Source organism: Lepidochelys kempii, chromosome 14, assembly GCF_965140285.1.
Source record: "Lepidochelys kempii isolate rLepKem1 chromosome 14, rLepKem1.hap1, whole genome shotgun sequence".
Classification (NCBI taxonomy): domain Eukaryota; kingdom Metazoa; phylum Chordata; order Testudines; family Cheloniidae; genus Lepidochelys; species Lepidochelys kempii.
The window spans coordinates 22,449,291-22,474,281 of record NC_136393.1 but is presented as its reverse complement, the minus strand read 5'-3'; the positions used below and the strand labels follow the sequence as shown (position 1 = coordinate 22,474,281).

The 24,991-nt window shown below is 56.7% G+C and overlaps 1 protein-coding gene across 1 annotated transcript in view; it reads left to right on the top strand.

The window, feature by feature from the left end:
• Positions 1–24,991, top strand: part of USP43 (ubiquitin specific peptidase 43) — a 185,323-nt gene that overhangs the window by 98,120 nt on the left and 62,212 nt on the right. Inside the window, exons 4-6 of the mRNA XM_073310194.2 lie at positions 8,601–8,693; positions 22,856–22,991; positions 23,510–23,654. Coding sequence (XP_073166295.2) covers positions 8,601–8,693; positions 22,856–22,991; positions 23,510–23,654 — 374 coding nt within the window. The remainder of the gene's footprint in view (positions 1–8,600; positions 8,694–22,855; positions 22,992–23,509; positions 23,655–24,991) is intronic.

Here is a 24,991-nt window from a genome sequence, read left to right as displayed (position 1 = left end):
CGAGCACCACGTCAGACAGGCTGTGTAAACGGAGACAGCAGAAGCCGGGTCCTTGCAGCTCTGGTGCTGTCCCCTGGGCCCGTCTGGGAGGACTCCGAACAGGGGAGCCCAGGCTCTTCGCAGCCAGGGAGCGTGGGCCAGCGGCTAGGGTGCTAGTCCGGGCGGCATGAGCCCCAGGCTCTGTTCCTGGCTCTGCCTGCATGTCCTTAGGGCTCATCTGCACTTAAAACGCTGCCACTTCAGCTGCGGCAGAGACGGGAGGAATTCGTCCATCGCCTTCGCGCTGTTTGCCCAGGGCCTTAGGTCAGTGTAACTGCCTTGCTCAGGGGAGAGGGGTTTGCATACCCCGGAGCGACGGCTGGGCTGATCTGATTTTCTAGCGTGGCCCAGCCCTTAGTCTCTCTAGTTTCCAAAGGTTTTTAGGCCTGCCCGTGCTCCTGCTGTGTGGGGCCGTGCAGTGAAGAGGGACAGGTTCTCAGATCCTGCTGTGAAGGGGAATCAGGTGTCCGTTAGATTGTATTGATAATCTAGGGCTCTTCCTCCACTGAGAGCACGTCCCTGGCTGGGGGAGCCATCTCACTGCAGCAGAGATGTTCTGGGTCCCCCCCCAGCACCTTTTGCTGCATTCATTGTCCTGTCAGCATGGACTGGTGCATGGCAGCTCCTGTATGATCACTGGTAACTGCCTGTTCCTACTAATAGCAACACACAGTCTATAGCATTTTCCAGCCATGAATCTCAAAGGAGAGAAGTGTCATTGGCCCTGTTTTACAGATGGGGAAACAGAGGCACAGAGCAGTGACGTGCCCAAGGTCACCCAGCAGGCCAGTGTCAGAGCCAGGAATAGGACACAGGTCTCCTGAGTCCCAGTCCAGTGTTCTAGCTGCCAGGCCATTCTGCTAGCAAGCAGGCTAGAGGTAAGCAGGGGCTGGCCACTGAGGAGGGGACCCAAGAGACGGTTAGGTATCGTACACCCTCCTGGCTCCACGGGGACCCAAGAGGCGGTTAGGTATCGTACACCCTCTTGGCTCCACGCAGAGGCAAGCCACAGTCCACCCCCTGTGGCCGACTTGATTCAGGCAGGATCTGGTCCCTGGTTCTGGGGTGGATGCTGAAGATGGAGAGTTTGCTGCAGAATCATTCGCGTGCTGCCTGCTCCTCAGCTCTGCCTGTCGAGTGATCTCGCTTTCAACCTTTAGCTTCTGCACTCCTTTGCTGCCTTCTTTAAATGCCTCCCCCCCGCCCGCCCCGACCCACTGGTGGTCTAGTGAGCTGCCAGCCCCACAGGCTGCCTCCGTGCCGGTGCTGCATTTCCAGGCGATTTGATGATTTGTTCTGTGTGTCGTTAGCGGCGGGATTCCTGACAAAGCGCCCCGCGCTGTGTGCAGAAGCAGAAAGCAGCTGCCTTTGCTTTGGTCACCAAAGACAACCTCCCCCTAGCTCTCGATTGTGCCGAGGGTATTGAAGCAGTCATCCTTGCTCTGATTTCCTGCCCTGTTCCTAGCAAGAAAGGCTGAGATGTTCCTTCTTTTCACTTACTCTGAAGAGCTGAGGCACTAAAATATCCAGGGGCAGCTGAATTCATTTACACCTCCCTCCCCCTTCTCATTTTCTTTTTTAAAAGAACTCTACAGTGTGTGGGAAAGAGGCTGGATGGACTCTCTGAAAACAGATTGTCAGCCGTGGGGCAGGGACCATCTGCTTATTTGTTCTATGTGTCCAGCACCTAGCGCGAAAGGGTCCTGAAGCCCACCTGGGCTCCTGGGTGCCGATACCACAAATAGTAAATAACAATAGCCAGGAAGAGTAGCAGTGCAAGCTTCCCCCCACCGCACATCCCTCAGCCCAGACCCAACACAGCCACCTCTGGGGGGAGACAACAGCTCACAGGAACTGCTATGCTGGCTCAGATTGTCTAGTCCAATATCTTGTCTCTGAAAGAGGCCAGCACCAGCTGCCTCAGAGGAACAAACCCCATAGTGGGTAGTCGTGGGGTAATCTGCCCCCTGGGGATGTTTCCTCTGTTGCCCCTTGTACCGAAGCGAGGACTCACCGCCGTGGCGCCTCCTGCTGGTTGTCTGGGAATTAGCTCTTTCCAGCCTCAGAGCACCCTCTGCTGGCCGGTGTCTTGCCTGCCGCTGGCCCCGTGTCCCTCCCGGACCCCGGTGCCTGTTTAGCTCAGGGTTCTGCCCTAGCAGTACCCCCACACTCTGGGTCTCCCCTCCCAGGGGAACCCACAACCCTCTAAACCTACCTTGTCTCCGTGGCTCGTCATCTATCTCCTGCTCACTGGGGCAAACTGCAGTGTAATGGCTACTCATCATTGGCAAGGAGGTTAGGACGATGCTGCCTCTGCCCATTCCCAGGCTACCCTCTGCAGCCCCAGTACCTTTCTGGGCCTTTACCAAGGCCTGCAGCCTGGGGGTTTACCAGGCTGGAGCTCCCCAGCTCCCTTTGCCCTTCCCCAGCACTGCTCCAGTTCAGGTACCTTGCTCCCAGGCAGCTAGCCCTTCCCACTCCAGGACTAGAGTGAGATTCCTACAGCTCCTGGCCCTCAGCCCTCTTATAGGGCCAGCTGTGCCCTGATTGAGCTGGCCACAGTGGTGGCTGCTTCCCCACTCAGCTTTTCCCAGCCACAGCCCTCTCCAGGGTTGCTTTTAACCCCTCTTTACTGGAGTGGGGCAGCTGCCCCACTACACCCCCATCAGTGAACAGTTAGCCTGGGCCCTGGAGCAAATGGATGTTTTCATTGTCTGTACATGTGTCAGCTCCTGTTTGAAACCCTGCTGAGATCTTGACTTCCCGCACATCCAAGGGCAGGGAGTTCAGCAGGCTGTTGAGTGATCAAGCATTTCCAGGCATCGGTTCCGTACATCCTGCCTTTCACTCTCATTCACCACCCCCTTTGGGTTCTGCTGGTGTCAATAACACTGAAGGCAGCCCACAGGGCTGGGATCCATTTGGACCAGAGCCAGCAGAGGGGGTTGAAGCGCGGGGGTGGAGGTCACTACTTGCTCATGCTAAGGGATGACTAAGGTGGGATCTGGCTGCATACACGCAGTGGAAGGGTGTGAATGTGCGGCTGGAGGGGGATATTGAAGGCAACGCTGGGAGCTAGAGCCAGGAGTAAGGGGATAAAAGCCAGGGTTCTCCCCAGGCTACTGGGCTTTTGCCCAACAGGAGCACTGCTGAGTGCCCCCCAAATAAAGGGGCGACAAACTGTCTGGTGCTCCCCTGGCACACCCCTTCCTATGAGGCAGTGTGTGTTCCCCTCTGTGGCCAGCCAGCTCTGCCATCTTCTGAGGAGGCTGGTCCAGTGACTGGGACACAAGCCTGGGACTCGGGGTAACAGGCTTCCTGGGTAGCCTTGGGCAGTCACTTTGCCTCTTTCTGCCTCAGTTCCCCACCTGTATGCTGGGCGCATGGCACGGCACAGCCTTGCCCCCGGGGGGCTGTGGGGATGAGCACAGGGAAGGCTGAGGTGCTCAGTGATGGGACCAGGTAGACGGGCAGAGTGGCAGTCCGGGTCCTTGGTCAGGTTCGGGAACGGTGGGGCGATGCTAGGGGTCATTCGGCAGGGAGATGTCTGGCTGCGGGGAAGCAGCCTCTTTGCTGCTGCTTCTTCCTTACGTCAGTCCCGGCAGATGGGCCTGCTCCCCCCGCCGTGCTCTGTTCAGCGCCATCACCCACATGCTAACGGGTCTTCTTGGGTCGGCCTCTCCGTCCTTTGCCCAGGGCTGCGCGTTACACGAGCGACCCTTCGGAGCTGGCGTGCCCTCGCTGTCCTCTACGGGTGTCCCTTGGAGCGTATCTCTCATGTACACGTTCCTCACAGGGTCCTTCTCAACCTTCCCTGTTGTTCCATTCTGGGGAATGGGTCGTTTGCTCACCTGGTTACTTTGTTCCCAATGCTCAGTGGCACACACTACACCTGGACGGACCCCCGCTGTGTCGACCTTCCCTTTTCACCTTCCTGGCATCTTCCAGACTGCACCACTTCTCTCTCTCCAGCTGAGCCACACAGCCCCTTTGCTTGGGGCGTTTAATTAGACTGGGAGACATGCTGGAGTAGACAGGGTAGGGGGCCAAGTGTCTGGGTTAGATGAACACAGCTCTGTCCCTCTCTGGTGTGAGGATCCAGACGTGTCCTGACAAACCACCGTACACTCCCTGGTACACACTGCACTGGGGAGAGCGCTTGTTCGGACAGATGGCCGCATGGCACCGTGATGCCGCCATGCCCAAACGGCAGCATGGCAGAGTTAGCCAATCAGCAGGGCCTTCCCCATCAGACTTTTTCGGGCATGTCCAGTGTGGGTCTCAGATCCTCAGCAGGTGTGCGCACTGCAGGGTAACACATGAAGGCTGCAGTTCATGCAGAAGCCAACATCTGCACCTCGTTGCCTGTACGTCTGGCTGGAAATGCTCCACTGAGTATTAAGGGGAAATCGCATCTGCCTTGGTTTTTGGATTGAACATCTGCGCATGGCTACCTCCGGCTAATCCCTGTGCAATGAACTGGCTCTCGGTGCACAGAAATCATCTGGATACAAGGAAGATCCACAAGTGGCATGTGATGGTCAGGTCTTGACCTGTTCTCTCCTCCGTATGGCTTAACCCCATCTCCAAGCACATACCAGAGCGCATGCAGGTCTATTCAGCTGTGGCACTTTGGAGAGAGACGTCTCTTTGATGCGAGGCTGCGTTTTAACCTTGGGAAAGGCTGAGGTTGAAGCCAGGTTAAATAAATAAAAAATGGAGAAAAGCAAAGCTCTGGAAGCTTGAAGACCTGCAGATGTGACGTTCCCACAGCTCTCCTGCAAAATGTCTTGTGTGAGAAGCAACACACACCAAGCTCAGCCAGCCCAGGCCATCCCATACCGAGCCTCTCTGCCCCTCCCCAGCTGTGCTGTGTGCCTTTCTGGCGTGGTCCTGCCTGGCACCAGGAACCACACCTCGCAGAAGGCCAGAATAACTGTATCAAGCCTGTCTGCAGTGTGTGGCCCGTTCCCCAGCTCCAGCCCTGCAGCGCCGGCCTGTACAGAGATCTCCAGGCTTTGTGGCAGTGATACACCTCTTACAGGATCAGAGACGTGTATATCCGGAGAGCCTGTGTAGTGTTAATGAGCAGCTGGCGGAGATAAGCCATTGGTGTGAACTGGTGGGGTCACTCTGATGTTTCCACTGTGTGTTCCATGGATTGGGTGCAGACAGGTGGCGGGGCCTCTCTTCTGTTCGCAGCTGTGGAGGGAGCCGGCTGGTGCCTGGCCCAGCTTTGGCTCCAGATAAATAACCAGCGAGCATCACCTGATGCTAGCCAGCTGGTGCCACTCCACAGGTGGTTTGCTATCAACAGATGAATGGAGCAGCCAAGTGCAGAGGACACTGAGGGGAGCCCCTGAGATGGCTGACTGGAGAGTGGAGCCTGGGGGAATGGGGGAGCCGGGGCACCTGTAATGCGGGGCTGCTGCTGCACAACAACAAAGTGCCTCCGCAAAGAGGTACAGGGACAGACAGCACACTCCGGGCCTGCAGCATTTCTGTCCCGAGGCAGAGCTATCCCTGATCCCCTCTCCACCCTCTCCAGCTCCCTCCCCGCCGCAAACAGCAAGAGGAACGTGGTAAAGGGCACAAAGCAGGCTGGCTGGAAACGGTGAATCCAAGCAGTGATCGGCAGCGAGCATCTTCACACCGGGACCCCAAGCCGAACACACCCGGGCGCAGAGGAGAGAAGCAGTCACAGCGAGGGGAGATCGCTCAGCCTCGGATCACTGCCCTTCGTGCGGAACGCTCCCGTCGTCGGTGGCGATCAAATGGAAAAGCGAAGCATGGCTGGGTGGGTTTCACTGCAGCAAATTCCAGAAAAGGAGGGTGGGGACCATCTGGCTGAAATTCTCTGCAGCCGGCTTCCAGTCTGGGGCTGCCAAAGAAGCAGATGGGGAAGCCGGCTGGACTGCAGATTTACTAGGCAGGTAACTGTAGGCTTAGACTGAGGCACGTAAACATGAAGAGCCACTCTACCTCCAGTGTAAACCCACTGCCATACAGCCTCAGGCATACTGAATGCACACAGGTACGCACACACACACGCCCCTCTCCTTCCCTGCACAACACCTGAATGCGTAGGCCATCTCACACTCCACACACACATTCACCCACACCCAGTGTTACCATTCCCTCTCCTGGGCCCATTCACCAGTGGGTTATTGTTGCATTGATTCTGTGCCAGGGCAATCTGTGGGTGTATAGGGAGTTTGATGCCTTTCTGGGCCTCCTTGTGAGCTCAGGGCCCTACATTCTGCATTTCTACATGGCCCCATCACTTCCCAGTTCCATGGGCTCCTCCCACTGAGCTCAGGATGCCACCCCTGCAGAGGTGAAGGCTGAGCCCTGCCTCTCAGACACGATAGGCATGGCCCCCACCAGCTCCTGAGTGGCATGTGCTCCAGCAGGCCACTCATTAAAACATCCCTTGGGTGTTGGATAGGCTGCGCAGAGGGAAAGGGAGGGCAGCTGATAGGGGGCACCTGAGTCTCTTGGGGAGATGTAGGAGGCAGTTTGGGATTGTAGATTAAACACATCAGGTGGTACTTTGGCTAAAATGATCAGTAGTGAATAGCTAACACATGTGGTGTGGCATTAGGTTTCAGAGTTAACAATCATTTGGGATGAATGGGCAGCCTATGGTGTCAGGCTGTCTGCAGACTCAGGAGCACAGTGCCTCACTGGTGACATTTTGAAGTATTTTTCTCAACCATTAGGGTCAGAAGGGTTTTTTAAATTTGAAAACTTAAGATTCGGGAACCCGAGGTGGAGGGGGGGGGTTGGGGAGGATCCTGCTGCGAATTCTGCAGCCCTGGCTTCCCAGAATCCCTGGGGCTTGACCCTCATCTGATTTGTAAAAAACATTCATAAAAATGACAGCTGTGTTGAGGAATGTAAGGTTGGAATAGCAGGGGGCTGCGGGTCAGGAGTGAGGAGCATCAGAAGAGCATGTGCCTGTCTCAGGACTGGAATAGCAGAGGGCTGTAGCCCAGACTGGGGTGGCTCAGCACAGCTGCATTTGGGGAGTGCAGGACAGGAGATGCAGGGGTGCTGAAGTCCTCCTTGGGGTGTTCTAGCAAAGCTGCATAGGGAAGCTACAGCCGACTGGCTATTCATACGACACAGGGCAGGGCTCTGTCACACAAGTTCACATACGTGGACCATGGAAGGAAAGCCAACGATGGTTTGATGTTATTGGCTGGGATTTCCTGGAGTCCCTTAGAGCAACGTGTCAGGGAGCTGGTGATGACCCCTGGCACTGGCAGCCAGATGTTGCCGCTGTTGGTTCTCAGGGGCTGTGGAGTGTGGAGCTCCGGGGCAACACTGATGAGAAATGATCTAACTCCTCCCTGCTGGGGAGAGAAGCGAAAGGAGCTGGATCTCCCTCTGCCCCCTTGTTGTATTGTGGACCTGGAGGCTTCCTCTGGAGGCTCTAGACAGGTTTCAGAGGAACAGCCGTGTTAGTCTGTATTCGCAAAAAGAAAAGGAGGACTTGTTACACCTTGGAGACTAACCAATGTATTTGAGCATAAGCTTTCGTGAGCTACACTGAATGCATCCGATGCAGTGAGCTGTAGCTCACGAAAGCTTATGCTCAAATAAATTGGTTAGTTTCTAAGGTGCCACAAGTCCTTCTTTTCTTTCTGGAGGCTCTGTTCACTTGAGCCAATTGGCTAGCATAAGCTCTGCAGGCTCCCACACGATCGTCGCTCGGTCTGATTTCTGACGCTGCTTCTGCTGTTCCCAACCTAGCAGTCAAGCGAACGCTGCTGGCCCTCTAATGCTGTATGGTTCCTTTCAGGGGAGGAGCCATGAACCCCACCATGGGGAGGACTCTGCCTTTGGTAGCTTTCCTTCAGCCCCGTGGCCTAATACTCTGCCCTCTGCCATCTAGAGTCTGCTGAGTGTCCCCGGTGACCGGTCTGGCATCCTGCTGGTGTAGATAGTGGCCCGCAGCATGAGATCTGAGTCAGGCTGCAAGAGGCGTGACAGAAAGCCCAGCGCCTTGGATTTGTTTGTACCTGTGGCCATCTCAAGCCAGCTAGGCTTTTTGCGGCCTCCTCCCCGGTCTCAGGCAGGGAGACAGCACCAGGATTTGGGAAGAGAGGGATAGAAAAGTGGCAGAGATTAAAGGAAACCAGCCCGTTGCGTGGCAGGGCTCTGTGTCCAGGCCTCAGCGTGGCTGGGGCCTAGTATGGTTGCTAATGGGAGCAGGAGGGGAGAGAGATATTACAAACCAGGGGATGAAACTGACCAAAGTCGGGAGTGGGCTGGTTATCAGGAGAAACTTCCTCTTGGTCCGATCCACAGATGTGGAAGGGGTGGAAACCTGATTGCCTAGGTGGTTCAGTGCAGACTGTGCTGGAGAACACAGTGTCCACAGTGACAGTCCTGCACTGGAAGGTGAGTCTCAGCCGGGAATCACAGAACCGGAGCTGTGCCCTCACCCGGGCAGAGGGATGCTCCCCCTGGTTGCTTTTTGCCCTGGGTGGGGTGCACCCTGGGTCAGATCTGCCCGTGTTTAATTTGACTGTGGTTTCTTGTTTCATTTTTAGGTCCTCCTTGACCTGCCCGCACTGTCTGAAGCAGAGCAACACCTTTGACCCCTTCCTGTGTGTCTCGTTACCCATCCCCCTGCGCCAGACCAGGTACGTGAGCCTCTGCTCTGAGCTTGCACCTGGATTGGCCCCTGGGAAACATCTTCCATCCCCACGCCATCCCTCTCTTCCCCGCCCTGTCTCCTGTTTCCCGGCAGGGGGCCCTGCTAGCCTGTGACCCAGCGCAGTGTGCGGTGGGAGCCATGTGCTGTTTGCCTGTCCCTGTCCCTGGCAGGGGGCCCTGCTGCAGAAGGCATAGGTGCTGGAACTAGGGGTGCAGGGGGTGCTGCTGCACCCCTTGGTTTGAAGCGGTTTCCATTATAAACAGGGTTTACAGTTGGGTTCAATGGCTCTCAGCACCCCCACTATACAAATTGTTCCAGTGCCCCTGGCCGAAGGTGGGGCTGCTCGCTGTGGGGGAAGGGGGCTAGTGTGCATGGGGTGTCGGGGGTCTGTCTCCGGGTTCCAATCACAGTGAGCTGGGCGGGTCCCATCGCAGTTGCTATTGGTCAGTCCACAGCCCAGACGCACCACGCTACTTGTCAATGTGGTGACCTAGGACTGGCAGAATGGGACAGCGAGGCTGGTGGAGGTTGAGCAGAGCTGTGTGTGTGGGGAGCCCAGGGCTGGGATACCAAGTGGCTGCGTGTCGGTGTGGAAGGAGCCCAGGGCTGGGCTACCAAGGGCCTGCGGGTCAGGTCAGAAGTGAGGGGCACCGGTACAGCCGTGTGCATGAGCCCAGGGCTGGCATAGCAGGGGCTGCGGGTCGGGAGTGAGGGGCATCGGTACAGCTGTGTGCGTGAGCCCAGGGCTGGGCTAGCAGGGGGCTGCGGGTCAGGAATGAGGGGCACCGGTACAGCCGTGTGCATGAGCCCAGGGCTGGCATAGCAGGGGCTGCGGGTTGGGAGTGAGGGGCATCGGTACAGCTGTGTGCGTGAGCCCAGGGCTGGGCTACCAAGGGCCTGCGGGTCAGGTCAGAAGTGAGGGGCACCGGTACAGCCGTGTGCATGAGCCCAGGGCTGGCATAGCAGGGGCTGCGGGTCGGGAGTGAGGGGCACCGGTACAGCTGTGTGCGTGAGCCCAGGGCTGGGCTAGCAGGGGGCTGCGGGTCAGGAATGAGGGGCACTGGCAGAGCTGTCGGGGGGAGCTCAGGACCGGGAGATCGGAGGATGATGACTGACATGCGCTGGCAAAGCTGCAGGGCAGACTGGCGACTCCTTGGCTAGAGCTTGGCTTTCAATCAGGACTGAGGTTCATCGGCTGTGGTTGGGCCAGGGAAACACTTGCAAAGCTGCCCTCCCTTCACTGCCCTGCACTCCTGCTCTGTCACCCGAAGGGGGCATGGCAACAGCTGCGCGCGCCCCAGGCCCCAGCAGGGGGGTGGGACTTCTGACTGTAGGTGTTCGCCCATAAAACACTCCGATACCAAAAGAAAAAGTACTTGGTGTTTATCGAGTGAACACCGGAAATGGCTACTTGTAGTTACAGGCGGCAGGTGGTGCATTCTGCCGGGGAGATTCCTGAAGCACACGAACTGGCTGCACATTAATGGAGCTACGCAGACCCTGCTGGTGCGCTCTAAAGGTTGCCTAGTGCGCTTTAACCCAGAGCCATTTGAAGCAGTCCTACATTAACGTGCACCAGGGAATGTTACCAAGAGACACTCAGTACAGCACATACAAAGGAAAGCCCCCCTGCCATTTTTGGACAGCTGCATAAAACTCAAAATTTGCTAAAAAATACCCCCCCCCAATGAAATTAATAAACCCTTAAAACCAAACGCCCTCCATGGGGGGCAGAGGCAGCTCTGCAGTCGCCATTCTGCCCCCTGCTTTAGCCAGCACTGGGCTCTGCAACCTCGAATAGAGAGGTTCTGTTACGGGAGGTCAGCCCATTATTCGCACAGGGCAGCTTTCATTCCAGCTCCTTCATCTGTATTTCTAGAAACTCAGCTGCTCTTTCTCCGGCTTGGGCAACACCAAGCAAGGAGTAGCCACCAGGGTGTTTGAAAAGGTGCAAACCTGCAAAGGAAGGAAGGAAAGAAAATGAGACTTTTTATTGTGATTGGTGAGAGCAAAACAACCATTTTCTTACCCGTCAAATCCTCCTTTGCATTCTGAACTAGCAGCCGGTTCCTACAGATCGGCTGCCCCCACGCTGGCTCATTAGGACACAGATCACCGGCTCCTGTGATATCATTTCTCAGACCCGAGGTCTTGCAGACGAGAGCTGAGGCCATCCACCTGACAGGATTTACTCTTCCAAAGAGCTGTTTTCACACTTTGCAATCGATAATAGATGCTGGCGCGAACAGCAGCGTCAGTGCTGAACTGAGAGACGTGTCTGGTAACAATTCCCGCAGCAGGAAGTGTGTTTGGCAAGCGTTTGCGCTGAACGTGCCTCCCGGTCTCATTGGAGCTGCGACGTTAACGTGCAACTAGTCGCAAAAACCGACAGCGGGAGGAAACACTTGTCCCTGTTTGTCTGGTAGGTTCTGTTCTGTCTCTGGTTGCACAACACCCAGCACAACAGGGCTCCCTCTGCGTGCCGGCAGCGCATGGGGCTAGTGCGGTATGCTCCAGGGGGACAGTACTGCTCTGCACCCACAAACCTGCCCTCCAGCCCTGCCTGAGGGACCTTTACAGGGTGCTGGGGGAAGAGGCAGAAGGAGAATCAGGCAGCTGAGCGTAAGCTCGGAGCAAGGGGCAGCATGGAGTCGTAACGTGGTCCTTGGTTCCCCTCTTGCTCCCGGGGCAGTCGCCTCGTACCAGGCGCAGAAGATACTTTCCCCTCCGCACTGGGTCTGCTGCGCTGGCCATTGTGCGTGCCTGCACGTGCCTGGGGGGGGGGGGGGGGGGTGCGTGAGCACATTGTGCAGTCAAGTCTCCACCCAGCTGTGGGAGGAGGAGGGGTGGAGTAGCGGCTACCTTTACACGGGGGAGAAGGGGCCACAGACGCTTTCCTACCAGCCTGTGCGGCTGCGGAGCCAAGGTCTTGGCTGGCTCCCAGGTGCCCGGCCCCACCTCTGCAGAGAAGCCTGGAGGCGGTGGTTCAGGTCTGTCCCAGTCTAACCCCTCAGCAGCGCCATGCGAGACAGGTACAGCAGCTGGAGGGCGCTGCCCGGAGATTTAGCAGCTGTCTGGGGTTATTTGTCCCGTCCCTCCCCGGGTAAAAGCAGCCTGTGAGGTCCCGTCATAGGGCAGAAGGGGCTGTTAGATCCTGGCCTGACCCCCTGCAGAGCACACGCCACAGGATTTCACCGTTACCTCTGCAGGTAGCCCAGTCACTTGCCTCAGGCCAGCGCGTCTCTTCCAGAACAGCAGCCAGCCTTCCTGTGGAGACCGCGAGAGACGGGAGAATCCACCTCTTCCCTCAGCACTGGGGTCTGGTGGGAAATCACCCCACTCTGCTCAGAATGGTTTCTGATGAGATCAGGAGCTTTGCCTCCCCCTGGTGGCTCCAAGTCATGAGTCAGCCCCCCAAAAATCATGAGAGAGGCTTCAAAAGCTTGCGTGTGTAACCAGAAATACATCTGAGGGTTGTTTGTGTGACTGGCTGGCTTTGGAGCCGTGAAGTCGCACCCAGGCCAAGTTTCAGCTTTTCTCCAAAGGCTAAGGACTAAAAAAAAATTTTAAATCCAAGCTGAAATTCTCCTCTCTCCCCAGAACTCCAGGAGCTGGGGCTTTAAGAAAATCCCTGTTAGTGAGAGAATTGGCAACACGGCATCACAGGAAAATTGCAACAAATAACATTTTAAAACCTCTCTAAGAAAGATTTAAAATAGGGACTAAGGGCACCATTTTAATGGCTGCTACCACAGGCTCTCCCAGGCTTAGAAAGAAGGATTGCAGGGCCCTGAAACACAAACAAGGTCCCGTCTGCAGCAACCCAAAGCTCCCATTGCTTGCGCTGTGGATCCCTGGGACAGCATTTATTAACAGAACTTGTATCACAACCGCATCTGGAGGCTTCAAACAAGATCAGAACCTCGTGCTGGGCACTGTGCAGACCCAGAGCGAGGCAGTGTGTGTGCTCCAGAGAGCTCTGATAAGACACAGAGAGGCTGAGAGGGGAAACTGAGGCACAGAGACTTGTTTGAAGTCACACAGTAGGTCACTGGCTGAACCATGTCTCCTGAGTCCTTGTCCATTAGCTCACCCTGCCTCTTAAACTGGAACCTCTCCCCAATCCGGACTGAGCACAGCCCGCCCTGGGGCCTGGGAGGTTACGGGGTGGGGGGGGCTGGGGGGAAATGTCTCTGCTCGGTTGATCAAATTCTGCAGAAGGTGGTGGCTGTGTGAAGCTGCCCTGAGCTTAGGGGGTCAGGGGCAGTCCTGGCCCAGATGGGTTAGTGGGCCCAGTCCCAGCCCCAGTTGGCAAGGAACCTAGTGTGTCAATAATGCCAGCTGGGTCTTGCATGAGCTTACCAAAGGCAGGCGTAAATGCCAGTAGGGTTGTGAGTGTACCGCAGAGCTCTGTGTGTGTACGCACGCCTGCGCAGGCAGAGACGTGTGGGTGTGCAGTGAGTGTGCGTACGCAGGCAGCAGGGCTGTGTGTGCGCGCGCGCAGGACGGGGGATGAAGTGCGGAAAGTGCTCGTAATGTTCGCGGACTCATCCCAACCTTGCTGCCACCAGCGGCTCAAACTGGCTGTTTCTGGGGAGGGAGTCGGTCAGATCCTCCTGCTGGGCACTGGGGCACGGCACTGCACAGGCTAAGCCCCTGGCTGCTTAGTCTGGGGTTCCTTTGAGACCCACAGTCGCCCAGTCTTTTACACACTTGTAACGAGGCTGGTTCTGGCGGGACCCAACTGAGAGTGCCAATTCAGGGCAACTTGCTTCAAGCAGGGCAGTTACAGCCCAAGGCTGGGGTTCTGTGCACACCAAGGCAAACCAGACCAGCCAGACAGAGAAGACTTTGGTCTCACCCCACTGGCTAACCACAAGTCACACAAGCAATTCCCTGAGACACCCCAGTTTCCCAGTATCCCCACCAGTGCCACTCGTTATAGGGACAAATGGTTATGAAAACCAATACCCCAGTAAAAGAAAAAAGGTTCTCTCGATCCCAAAGGACCAAGCCCCAGACCCAGGTCAATATACAAATCAGATCTTACCCACAAATCACGCTGTTGCCAATCCTTTAGAATCTAAAATCTACAGGTTTATTCATAAAAGGAAAAGATACAGATGAGAGCTAGAATTGGTTAACTGGAATCAGTTACATACAGTAATGGCAAAGTTCTTGGTTCAGGCTTGCAGCAGGGGTGGAATAAACTGCAGGTTCACATCAAGTCTCTGGAGTACATCCGCAGCTGGGACGGGTCTTTTAGTCCTTGGTTCATAGAATCATAGAATATCAGGGTTGGAAGGGACCCCAGAAGGTCATCTAGTCCAACCCCCTGCTCGAAGCAGGACCAATTCCCAGTTTAATCATCCCAGCCAGGGCTTTGTCAAGCCTGACCTTAAAAACCTCTAAGGAAGGAGATTCTACCACCTCCCTAGGTAACGCATTCCAGTGTTTCACCACCCTCTTAGTGAAAAAGTTTTTCCTAATATCCAATCTAAACCTCCCCCACTGCAACTTGAGACCATTACTCCTCGTTCTGTCATCTGCTACCATTGAGAACAGTCTAGATCCATCCTCTTTGGAACCCCCTTTCAGGTAGTTGAAAGCAGCTATCAAATCCCCCCTCATTCTTCTCTTCTGCAGGCTAAACAATCCCAGCTCCCTCAGCCTCTCCTCATAAGTCATGTGTTCCAGTCCCCTAATCATTTTTGTTGCCCTTCGCTGGACTCTCTCCAATTTATCCACATCCTTCTTGAAGTGTGGGGCCCAAAACTGGACACAGTACTCCAGATGAGGCCTCACCAATGTTGAATAGAGGGGAACGATCACGTCCCTCGATCTGCTTGCTATGCCCCTACTTATACATCCCAAAATGCCATTGGCCTTCAAAGCTTCAGAGTAGCAAAGTCCCTCCAGAGGTAAGAAGCAGGATTGAAGACAAGATGGAGGAGCTGCAGCAGCTTTTTATATTCTCTTGCCGTGTGGTCTCTCTTTCTTGGTCCCAAAGACAAGCTGTCCATCACACGGCCTGGAAAAACCTCAGAGCTCTGTCCATAGGCATGTCCCTGCACACCTTGCTGAGTCCCAAGGCATGTCTGCCTTCTCTCAGTGGGCCAGTTGTATAGCTGACGGTCCTTAATGGGCCATCAAGCAGGCTAGGCAGAGATGACACCAACTTGTCTGGGGTGTCCCCCAGAAGCATAGCATAAGTTTGAATACAGACAGTATAGAGCCAATATTCATAACTTCAACTATAAAAATGATACACACATATAGACAGCATAATCATAACCAGCAAACCATAACCTTGTCTTAAACACCTCATTTGACCCCCTTTATATAAGATTTGGTGCCACTACAGGACCTTGGTTGCAACCATGTTCTATACAGTCCCAGTTCAAATCAATAACGTCACAGCACTGTTTGCTTGCTCTGGTACTATTCCTTTGGGCAGTAACTCTCCCATGCTCTGCTGCACAGCTTGGCTTCTGCAAATTGATACTATCATTGTTCCACTAGGGGCTTCACTGACAGATTTAAATACTTTATAAACCCCTGTGGTGGAATGTACAGGGCCCAGCCTCATCCCTCATTGCCCAGCAGCGTCGCTGTGGTAAGTGATTCATTTCCTTGGCTCACTAAATATTGCTCATTGGCTATGAGTCCTGAGGTTTGACATTTTGGAGGAGGGGTGGGGGAATCCCACCGGAGGGTCTGATCCAAAAGCTAAAAGGATTTGTTCCTGCGGACTACAACATCCCGTATCTCTCTGTGTGCGTTCCGGGAGGGGAACTCAGGGGCTGTCGCCGGCGACCTCTCTGCCCAGCACTGAACACAGGGAGGGGGAGTTCCCAGCCTGCAGGGTGGTCTAAACACTGTGCCGATATAGATAGATGGATGGATGGGGAGAGTGTGTCCTGGGATAGACAGGTAGGTGGTGGTGTAGGTAGATAAATAGATAGATCGGGAGGGGTGTGTGTTGGGATGGATAGAGGGGGAGGGAGTGTATCGTGATGGATAGATGTGGAGGGGGTGTATTGGGCTGGATAGAATGGGAGGGAGGTGTATTGGGATGGATAGAGGGGGATGGGGGTATTAGGATGGATAGATCTGGAGGGAGGTATATCACGATGGATAGATGGGGAGGGGGATGCATCGGGAAGGATAGATGGGGAGGGGGTGTTTTGGGATAGATAGATCTGGAAGGAGGTGTATTGGGATGGATAGGTGGGGAGAAGGTGTATTGGGATGGATAGATGGGGAGGGAGGTGTATTGGAATGGATAGATGGGGAGGGGGTATATTGGGCTGGATAACTAGCTAGATGTTTCTGGGAATAGATGGAAAAGCAAACGGGTGTTTGTGTGGATAGATAGAGAGGTGAGACCGTGTTACAGAACTGAGACCATCTTTGTGCTCCCCTCTACCCTGCTCACCTAGCTCTATTCAGAGGATCAGCCTGGGTATCAAAATGGGCAGCCCCTGCTGCCTGGCGCACTCCCTGGTCACCACTGGCAACCCTGGGATACTGCCTGGCTTAAGGGATACGGGGCCTGTCAGCTCTGGGGAGTGGGCTCCCCTGAGGACTCCCAGCCCCCCGCCATTCGGAGCAGGGGACTGAAAGGCTGCTCTCGGAGCAGGAGCAGAGCACAGGGGCATAGGCAGCCAGTGTCCCAGGACAGACTTGGGAGGTCAGTGGGAGAAGGAGGATAGGCTAGCGGTTAGGGCGTTAGCCAGGGATTTGGGAGACCTGGGTGCAAATCTCTGCTCAGTAATAGACCTTCCTGTGTGTCCTGGAGCAAGTCACCTGCTCTCTTGGTGCCTCCTTTCCCCCAGCTGTACAATGGGGATAACACGGCTGCAACGCTGTGGGGTGGGTGAAGACCGTGAGGTGCTCTCGGGCTTTGGTAGTGGGGGCCTGCAAGCTGGATGTGCACGCCTTGGATTGCACCAGGGACCCAGTGCAGCTGGCAGCTCATGGGTCCTGTGTGTTCCTGGCGCCTGCGTCTCTGCCAGCGAAGCCCCCGCTTGAGTTCGGCCCCTGGCAGTTGGCTGCGTTTTGACCAGTTTGGCGCTGAGCTTGTGGACAACCAATGGAGACAATAAAATAAAAGACAATGGGGACAACCAATGGAGACCGTGGCTGTATTGACAGAGAGCTGCCTATCTGCCATGCCGAGCGCTGCCTCGAGTGTTATCTCCCGCCGCACAGTGAAGGCTCTGCCCACTGAGAGCTGTCCCGGGAGCTGGCACTGGTGCTGTCAGCCCCCGGACGATAAACCTGCTCATTCAGCTTAAAGGGTAAGGAACAATGCAGCGGCAGCACGGCGCAGACAGACAGCAGAGGGCACGGACGTGTCTCCCGGGGCAGAGCGGGAGGGAACGCTCTATTTCACTCTCGCCAGGCAAATGCCACGAGTGCCTCTGCATAGCAGTGCTACGGTGTGACGATGTGACGCAGCAGGGAGGGGGGAGTGTTGACCTGGGAATGTGCCCTGGGGATGGGAGACCTGAGAGCCTGTCACCTGAGCCAGGAGGGGGAGGGGGAAGTGATGCCTCTGCCCAGGATGAAGTGAGCTGTAGCTCACGAAAGCTTATGCTCAAATAAATTGGTTAGTCTCTAAGGTGCCACGAGTACTCCTTTTCTTTTTGCGAATACAGACTAACACGGCTGCTACTCTGAAACCTGCCCAGGAATGTGAACAGAGGCTGCAGAAGGGAGCCTGCTGGGGGGGTTTAGTTTTTTGTCCACCAACCACAGCCTCAGGTCGGAAGGGCACTGTTCATACAAAAAGAAAAGGAGGACTTGTGGCACCTTAGAGACTAACCAACTCATTTGAGCATAAGCTTTCGTGAGCTACAGCTCACTTCATTGGATGCATACTGTGGAAAGTGTAGAAGATCTCTGAAAACTGTTCATACAGTTGCTCCAGTACGATTAGGTCAAGCAGGTCCTCTTTAGCTTGGGCCTCAGCTGTCCACTTGCGGGCATACCCCTGCATTCGGTTGACCAGTTGTAGGTATGTGACCTCAGGCGTTTTACGCTGACTCCAGAACCTTCTCCGGTACATCTCGGGGGTCAGCCCAAACTCACGGAGCAGGGCCTGTTTGAACAGTTCTTAGTCCCCTGCCTCCACCCCTGTCATTCGGCTGTACACCTCCACGGCTTTGGGGTCCAGTAAGGGGGTGAGAAACTGGAGCCTGTCTGCAGGGTCAACCCTGTGCATCTCACAGGCATTCTCAAAGGCCATCAGGAAGCTATCTATGTCCTCCCCCTCCTTCCACTGGGCCAGGAAGCAATTATCAAAGCTCCTTGCAGTCTTGGGTCCCCCCTCACTCACCGCAGCCGGGGCCCCACTGCTCCTCATCCTGGCCAGCTCCAGTTTATGCCGTCTTTGTTTCTCCTTCTCCTGACGTTCCCTCTCCTTCTCCTCCTGCTCATGCTTACGTTGCCTCTCCTCCTGATGTTCCCGCTCCTTCTCTTATTTTTCACGATCCTCCAGCTCCCTCATTTTCATCTCCCTCTCCCATTCCAGCCGCATCCGCTCCAAGGATGGGGAGCTCTGCTGGGAGGATCCCCTGCTGGCTGCCGGGGTCAGGGTGCCCTTGGTATTCGCTGGGCTTCCCCCAACCCCTCCCCTAGGCATAGGTAGGAAGGGTCTCGGGATGTCCTTGGCAGCAGTCTGACCCCTCCCAGCCGGGTCAGGCCCCAGGGCCCACGCTGCATCCACTGGGCGGCTTCCCTCAGGGACAGGGATCGGGTCATCCAAGCGATCCCTCTCCTCCAACTGGGCAATCAACTGTTCCTTGGTGGACCTCCCAATGCGCAGCCCCCTCTGCCTGCACAGCTCCACCAGGTCGCTCTTAAGGCATTTAGCGTACATCTCCCTGCTGGCCACTCGGTTTTCTACGGTTTCCAGGAAAAACCCTTAGTGTGCCAGTCCTTCTTGAGGTCACCACCTCTTTGCCAGGATCGAGCTGCAGACTCCTACGCCCCTGGGACCGCTCGCTGCAATCACCCTGGGGACCCTGTTACTGCAAAAGTCCTTCTCTCTGGTCACACACTCCCAGGGGTTAACCGCCCCCTGAAACCGTCTCTCTCTGAATCTTCAGCATGCCTGGTCCCTGTCAATCCCCCTTCGTTTTATTGTTCCCCAGTCACTTACTGCAGGAAGCGCCGTTCACGGGGTGCAGCACATCCCACCGCTACCACCAGTTGTCACGGAGTGTGGGAGAGTCCAGGACCTGCACCCCTCTTCCTGGGATCCACTGAGACTCTCAGCCAGCCAGAAGGTTTACTGGACAACAGGAACACAGTCCAAAACAGAGGTTGTGGATACAACCAGGACCCCTCAGTCAAGTCCTTCTGGGGGAGCAGGGAGCTTAGACCCCAGCCCTGGAGTTCCCTGCGTTCCTCCACCCAGCCCCAAACTGAAAACTAAACCCCCCCAGCAGGCTCCCTTCTGCAGCCTCTGTTCACATTCCTGGGCAGAGGCGTTACCTCCCCCTCCCCCTCCTGGCTCAGGTGACAGGCTCTCAGGTCTCCCATCCCCAGGGCACATTCCCAGGTCAACACTCCCCCTCCCTGCTGCGTCACATCCTTATGGTCAGCCTGCCTCAGCTAAATGAAATGTCAGTGCTGCAATTAGGGGATGTGCTGGAGAGAAGCAGCTCACCTGCCTGCGAGGCTGGGCTGCGCCCCGGACTGGGAGAGCTGGGAAATGCATGAAAGGCAGGCTGGGAGAAGGTGTGTGGTAAGAGCCGGCGAGGGCTCTGAGTGTGACCTCCTCCTGGGCACTGAACCCGCTCTGTGCCTGGCACCAGTCTGCGGTGAAGAGCTGATCTGGCTTCTTCATTCCCTCGGGAGCGGGCCAAGCTGGGGGAGACATGGGGGTGCTTTGGCTGGCCGTCCCCGGGGTGGAGCTTGGCAGCTGAGGGCTCCTACCTAGGGCTTCTGGGTGAGTCCTGGTCTGGCTGGCTTTGGCCTCAGGCAGGGCCCACATGTTGGTGCATGTGTTGTGAAGCATCCAGGCTGGTGCTGTCCTGGCTCAGCCGCCAGAAGCTCGTGAGGTGTTAACAGAGCAGCTGCCACGAAAGGTCTGTCTTCACTATGGAGTTAGCCTGGGTGTTGCCCCTAAGCCCCCTCTGCCCACACACCACCGCCTCTCACTCCAGTGTAGAAATGCTTCCAACCAGGGCTAGCTGTCCCGGCTGGGGGTGGGTGGGATCCCACATGCTGCTTTCACTGGAGCTGGGAATCCTCTCTCCACTTTGCAGTGAGGACCCAGGGTAAATCCCTCAAATGCAGTTGCTGCCATTCCCCAGGGGGGCCACGACAGGCAGGTTCTCCCACAATCCCCTGGGAAAGACGCAGAGAGCGGCTCCACTCTCTGCAGCCCAACGGACCAAGGCGCGTGCCCCCAGAAGTCCTAGCGACACACACGGGTGAGCGCGGTGCGGTCAGGGCACAGTAACTGGGGCAGGGCGTTGCAGTGGGGCTGCTCCTCATCGCCGGGCTGGGCCAACGCAGGGGCTCCCACCCGGTGCGGTGCAGACATCCCCTGGGGGAGCAGAGGAGGTGGGGCTGCCTGCATGGACTCCGAGGGCATTTCTCTCTGACTGACAGGCACTGCACCGAGTGCCTTGCAGAGCAGGTCTAAGGTCGCGTTGTCTCGCTCCCGAGGCTGCAGTGCAGCACGGCTGTGTGGGGAGGCACCGCGGAGAGCCGGGAAACGACACCAAGAGGTTCGGGGGCTGGGATTCTCCCAATGAGGGATGGCTGCCCCGGCCCGCAGCTCTTGCTGCGCTGAAGATCAGAGCCTGCTGGGAGCAGGTCGAGGGCAGACACTGACCCGGGGCGAGCAGTGCGTGCTGGGAAAGTGCCCGGCTCAGCCCTCGGCTGGCCTCTGTAGTTCACACGTCTCTCTCTGCTGGGCGGCAGAGCAAAGGGAACAGCACCAAGAGCCATGTGGTAGGACTCCTACCCGTGTCAGCTCCTGGAGCGCTGAGGGGGCGTCCGAGCACCCACCTCCACATCTCCCTTAGCAAAGGACAGGGCCTGGGGCTTGGGCGGGGGAGGCAGAGGGTGAGGAGCTTGCCCGGGACAAGGGGTGGAAGGATCAGGTGACCTTTGGGGTTGGAGGTGACCCTGGGGCTGGGTAGCTGAGGGGTGAGCTTGGCGGGGGGGAGAGGTGAAGTTGGGTGTTGCAATGGGGCGCTCAGGAAGTGCAGGGTGTGGGGGAATTGGGGCTGGACAGTCTGGGGGTGCTGACTAGGGGGAGGGGTAGGAGCGCAGGAGAGACAGTGTGTGACTGCACTGGCATTTCCCCTTTGAAGATCTGGGTTCAAACCCAGCTCAGCATCCCAGTGAAATGCATCTGGCTGTCTCAGCCCAGCTCCAGGAGCCATTTGCCAGCCTCCCTAGGCCACGGGTCTCCCACCTAAGGACAGAGCCCTCGCCCAGTGACAAGGCTTTTTCTAGCCACACGCAAAGGGAAATGCCCCACAGGCCAACGTCTCCTCCCAAGCTTCCTTCTCTGGAGCACCCACTGCCCCGTGAATGCCCTGCACAGACCCCCACCAGGACCCGGCCCCTCACTCGGGGCAACAGTCACCCCCATGCACAGGGGCCTCCGCAGCATGTCCACCCTGGCCTGAGGGGCCGTGGTGCAACACAACGTTTTGAAAACCTGACCTGTGAGAAAGGTTAAAACAACGGGGCATGTTTGGTCTGAAGAAAAGGAGACTGAGGGGGGACCTGAGACGAGTCTTCAAATATGCCAAGGGGGCTGTTCTGAAAAGAGCAGGGCCCCATTGTTCTCCGTGCCTGCTGACGGGAGGACAAGCAGTAATGGGCTTAATCTGCAGCAAGGGAGAATTAGGTTACATATTAGGGAAAACTTTCTAATTCTAAGGGCAGTTAAGCTCTGGAACAGGCGCCCAAGGGAGGTTGTGGAATCCCACTCATTGGAGCTTTTCAAGAGCAGGTCGGACAAACCCCTGTCAGGGATGGCCTGGGGTTATTTGGCCCCGCCTCAGCACAGGGAGATGTGCGAGGTGACCTCCCAAGGTCCCTGCCAGCCCCACATTTCTGTGTTTTACCTTTGTTCTGGCTTTACCATGAAAGGGCCGGCGCTATCCCATGATGCTCTGTAGCTGTGGATGCAGCAGGGCTATCGAGCGCTGGCTGCCCTGAGGGGAGGCCTTTGCCATCCACAGCCAGAGCATGAGCAAGGCCCAGGCTTTGGGAGCTACCGCTGGGTTGTAATAAACCACACCCTAAACAGACCTACATGATAGGGTGCCTCCCATAGCCCTTCGCTTGCCAGAATTCCTAGTCAGATGCTCCCCTGGGTGCAGCCCCGACGCAGTGGTAGAGCAATGGGAAATGCTTGTGATGTGGGAAAAGTGTATTGGATGCTGTCCTGGAGCAGTCCCCTCACGACACAGCGTGCCCGCAGGGCCACACCACCCTCGTCTTCCTTTGTCTGCTCCCAAGTCCCGTGTCCACAGCAGCGCAGCGCTCCTACCGCAGTATCCCCCTACCTGGGCCCGAGTTATTTAGCCTTAATAAAGCCCACAGGTCCAAACCCTGCCCCTGGGTTAAGGGATTCCTCAGCCCTCATGCCTGGGGCTGTGCAATGGGTCAAGCCTGCTTCGCCAGCCCACCAGCTGTGGGTTCCGGTTCTGCTTCGCAGCACCTCTTCTCCAAAGTGGGGTGTATCCCATCCCCAGCGTGTCTGCTGCACCCTTAAACTCCTGTTTCCTTAAAGGGGCTGTTTCACAGACAAGCCCCACCGCTCCTTAAAGGGGCCAGACCACCAGACCATGATGTTAAACGTTATGGGGTAATTCTGCCCCAGTGCAGGCTCCGGCAGCTGGGGGCAGGTGCTCAGTGGAGGGCAAAGCCAAGCCCCATATGTTTGTGGCCCTTACGGTGGGACTCGGTGCTGAGGTGTGTTCCCAGGTTGGCGCTCAGCTGTCTGCACTCATCACTGCCTGCACGGGGTTGGGAACATATGACGCATCCTAATTTGCAGCCAGAACAATAGCTCGGGTTCCCTGGGGCACAGACAGTCCAAGGGGAAGGCCCCCCATTAGCTGCTTATTGGCCCTTCTGCTGCCCATCTGCTCCTCTGTTTTTCAGGCCCTTGAATGTCACCTTAGTCTTCCAGTCCAAGAGCCAGCGGTTCCTGCGGATAGGCTTAGCGGTGCCCCTCTTCAGCACCGTGGCGACCCTCAGGGCAATGGTGGCAGAAGAAGGCAAAATCACCCCCGATCAGGTGAGTCGGGGCCAGACCCTCCCTCCCACTGTCCCAAGCCTGGAGCAGCCAGGTGGCCAGCTACGCCCCCTGCCGAGCGCACTCCTGGCGGCATTGGGGGTGCCCGCTCCGGCCAGGCAGGGCTCACATGGCAAGGAAGGGCCCCCCCCCTTTGTCTCAGCCACTCTGGTGCAGGGACTTACTGCACTGTGCCACAAATGCCAGGTGGCATCGCTGCACCAGGCGGCAGGGTGTGAATGGAACCCCCTGGTGAGTGTGTTTCACAGGTGGTATGGGTGTGTTACAACCCTGTCAGCCTGGCTCCCAGCTGTAGCAGCTCGTGTCTTAGCTCCGGAGACCCCCCGTGGGCACATCCACGTTCACTGCATTGAGCTGCTGTGTGGAGGCCCCTGGCAGCCCTGAGACCCCTTAGTGGTTCTGCAAGCTCAAGGCTCTCCAGATGTGGCCACAGGGCGGGTTTCTCCTCAACTCCTGTACGGGAGGGAGACGGGGTCGCTGACCATTCCCCTGCGCTGCAGGTGATCCTGGCGGAGCTGTCCCCCAGCGGGTTCCAGCGCTCCTTCCACGACGAGGAGGATCTGAACGCCATCGCGGAGGGCGACAGCATCTATGCCTTCCAGGCCCCGATGCCCTTCACCAGAGGCAGCTCGTCCCGGCTCTCAGGTACCAGACTGCATTCGGGTTCATTCCTTGCAGGCAGGTGGGAACGTGCACATGGTAAAAGCCTTGTGAGGCTCTTCTGAGCCTTGACGGGAGGTTGACTGACTGTAGCTCTGCAGCTTTAATGAGTAGAAATTGACGTGGGATTTACTCCACTCTCCCCGGGACTGAATCCCTGGAGACAGCTCCCCCTGCCCCTCCCAATATGCATCTGTCCCAGCTTCTGGTCGTACCCAGGAAACAATTACGCACGCTGAGCCCAAACCACTGAGCTGAGGGAATGTCAGGGTACCTCGTCTGATGGCCTATTAACAACAGATGGCCCCTGTTTAAAGGCACGGGGCATTTTAGACTGAACGTGCGTGGAACAGAATCTCTCCTGACACAGCCAGACCAGCTGCCCATGAGGGTATCTCACAATGTGTGAGACACAGGGAGGAAGGTGCAGCTACAGCTCTGGGCTGGGACGCAGGAGATCTGAGGTCAGTTCTAGCTCAGTCACAGGCTCCTTGGGGCAGTCACTCAATTTTCTGGGGATAACAATGCTTTCTGGGGATAACGATGCTTAATTCTGGGGGGGGGGGACAAGGCCCCCCGTCCTGCGTGTGCAGCGCCCAGCGCAATGGGGCCCTGACCTGCCACATACACAATGATTTCACCCTGATCTTTAAAGCGCTGCGCTGCCCACTCTCTGTGCTTTGATTTAGGGTGCACTCAGTGCCGGGGGCACAACCGGCTGAGCCTGTGCGATGCAGTGCCTGTTCACAGCTTGCTTGTCCTCGTGGACAAACACCCAACTCCTAATGGTGCCATTTCCCCGCCCCCGGCACTGCAGAGTTGCCAGCTGAATGGCCAGGAGCTTAGGGACCATCTCCCTTGCCAGAGGGCAGGGCTAAGGAGCCATGAGGGTCGGGGAACAGGCTCTGTCACCACCTGAGCTGTGTGCCTGCTGCAGGCACAGCCAGAGGACGTCAGCCTCATGGATGTCCGCGATGCAGAAGACCTCTCTGGTCACTGGGTCCTGGGGGCCTGGCAGGATTCTGTGTCTGGCCCCTTTCACAGGCCCTGCATTGAGCTCATTCAGAAAGAGGAGGCTATGCCAGTGAATCGTCCCCGGGACAGCCTGATGCACAGGCCCTAGTGCAGCCGTCAGGACGCAGGTGGGTTGCATTTCTCTTGCAGGGCGGGAGACTGGACCACCCTCAGCACCAGCTGCAGGTGTGCAGGTCTGCCCATCCCCCAGGTTTGCAGATGAGAGTTCTAGGACCCAGTGTGAGCCATGCACCCACCCTCCCTTCATCCGAGTCCTCCAACGCTTCCTCTAATAACTCTTTGCCCTT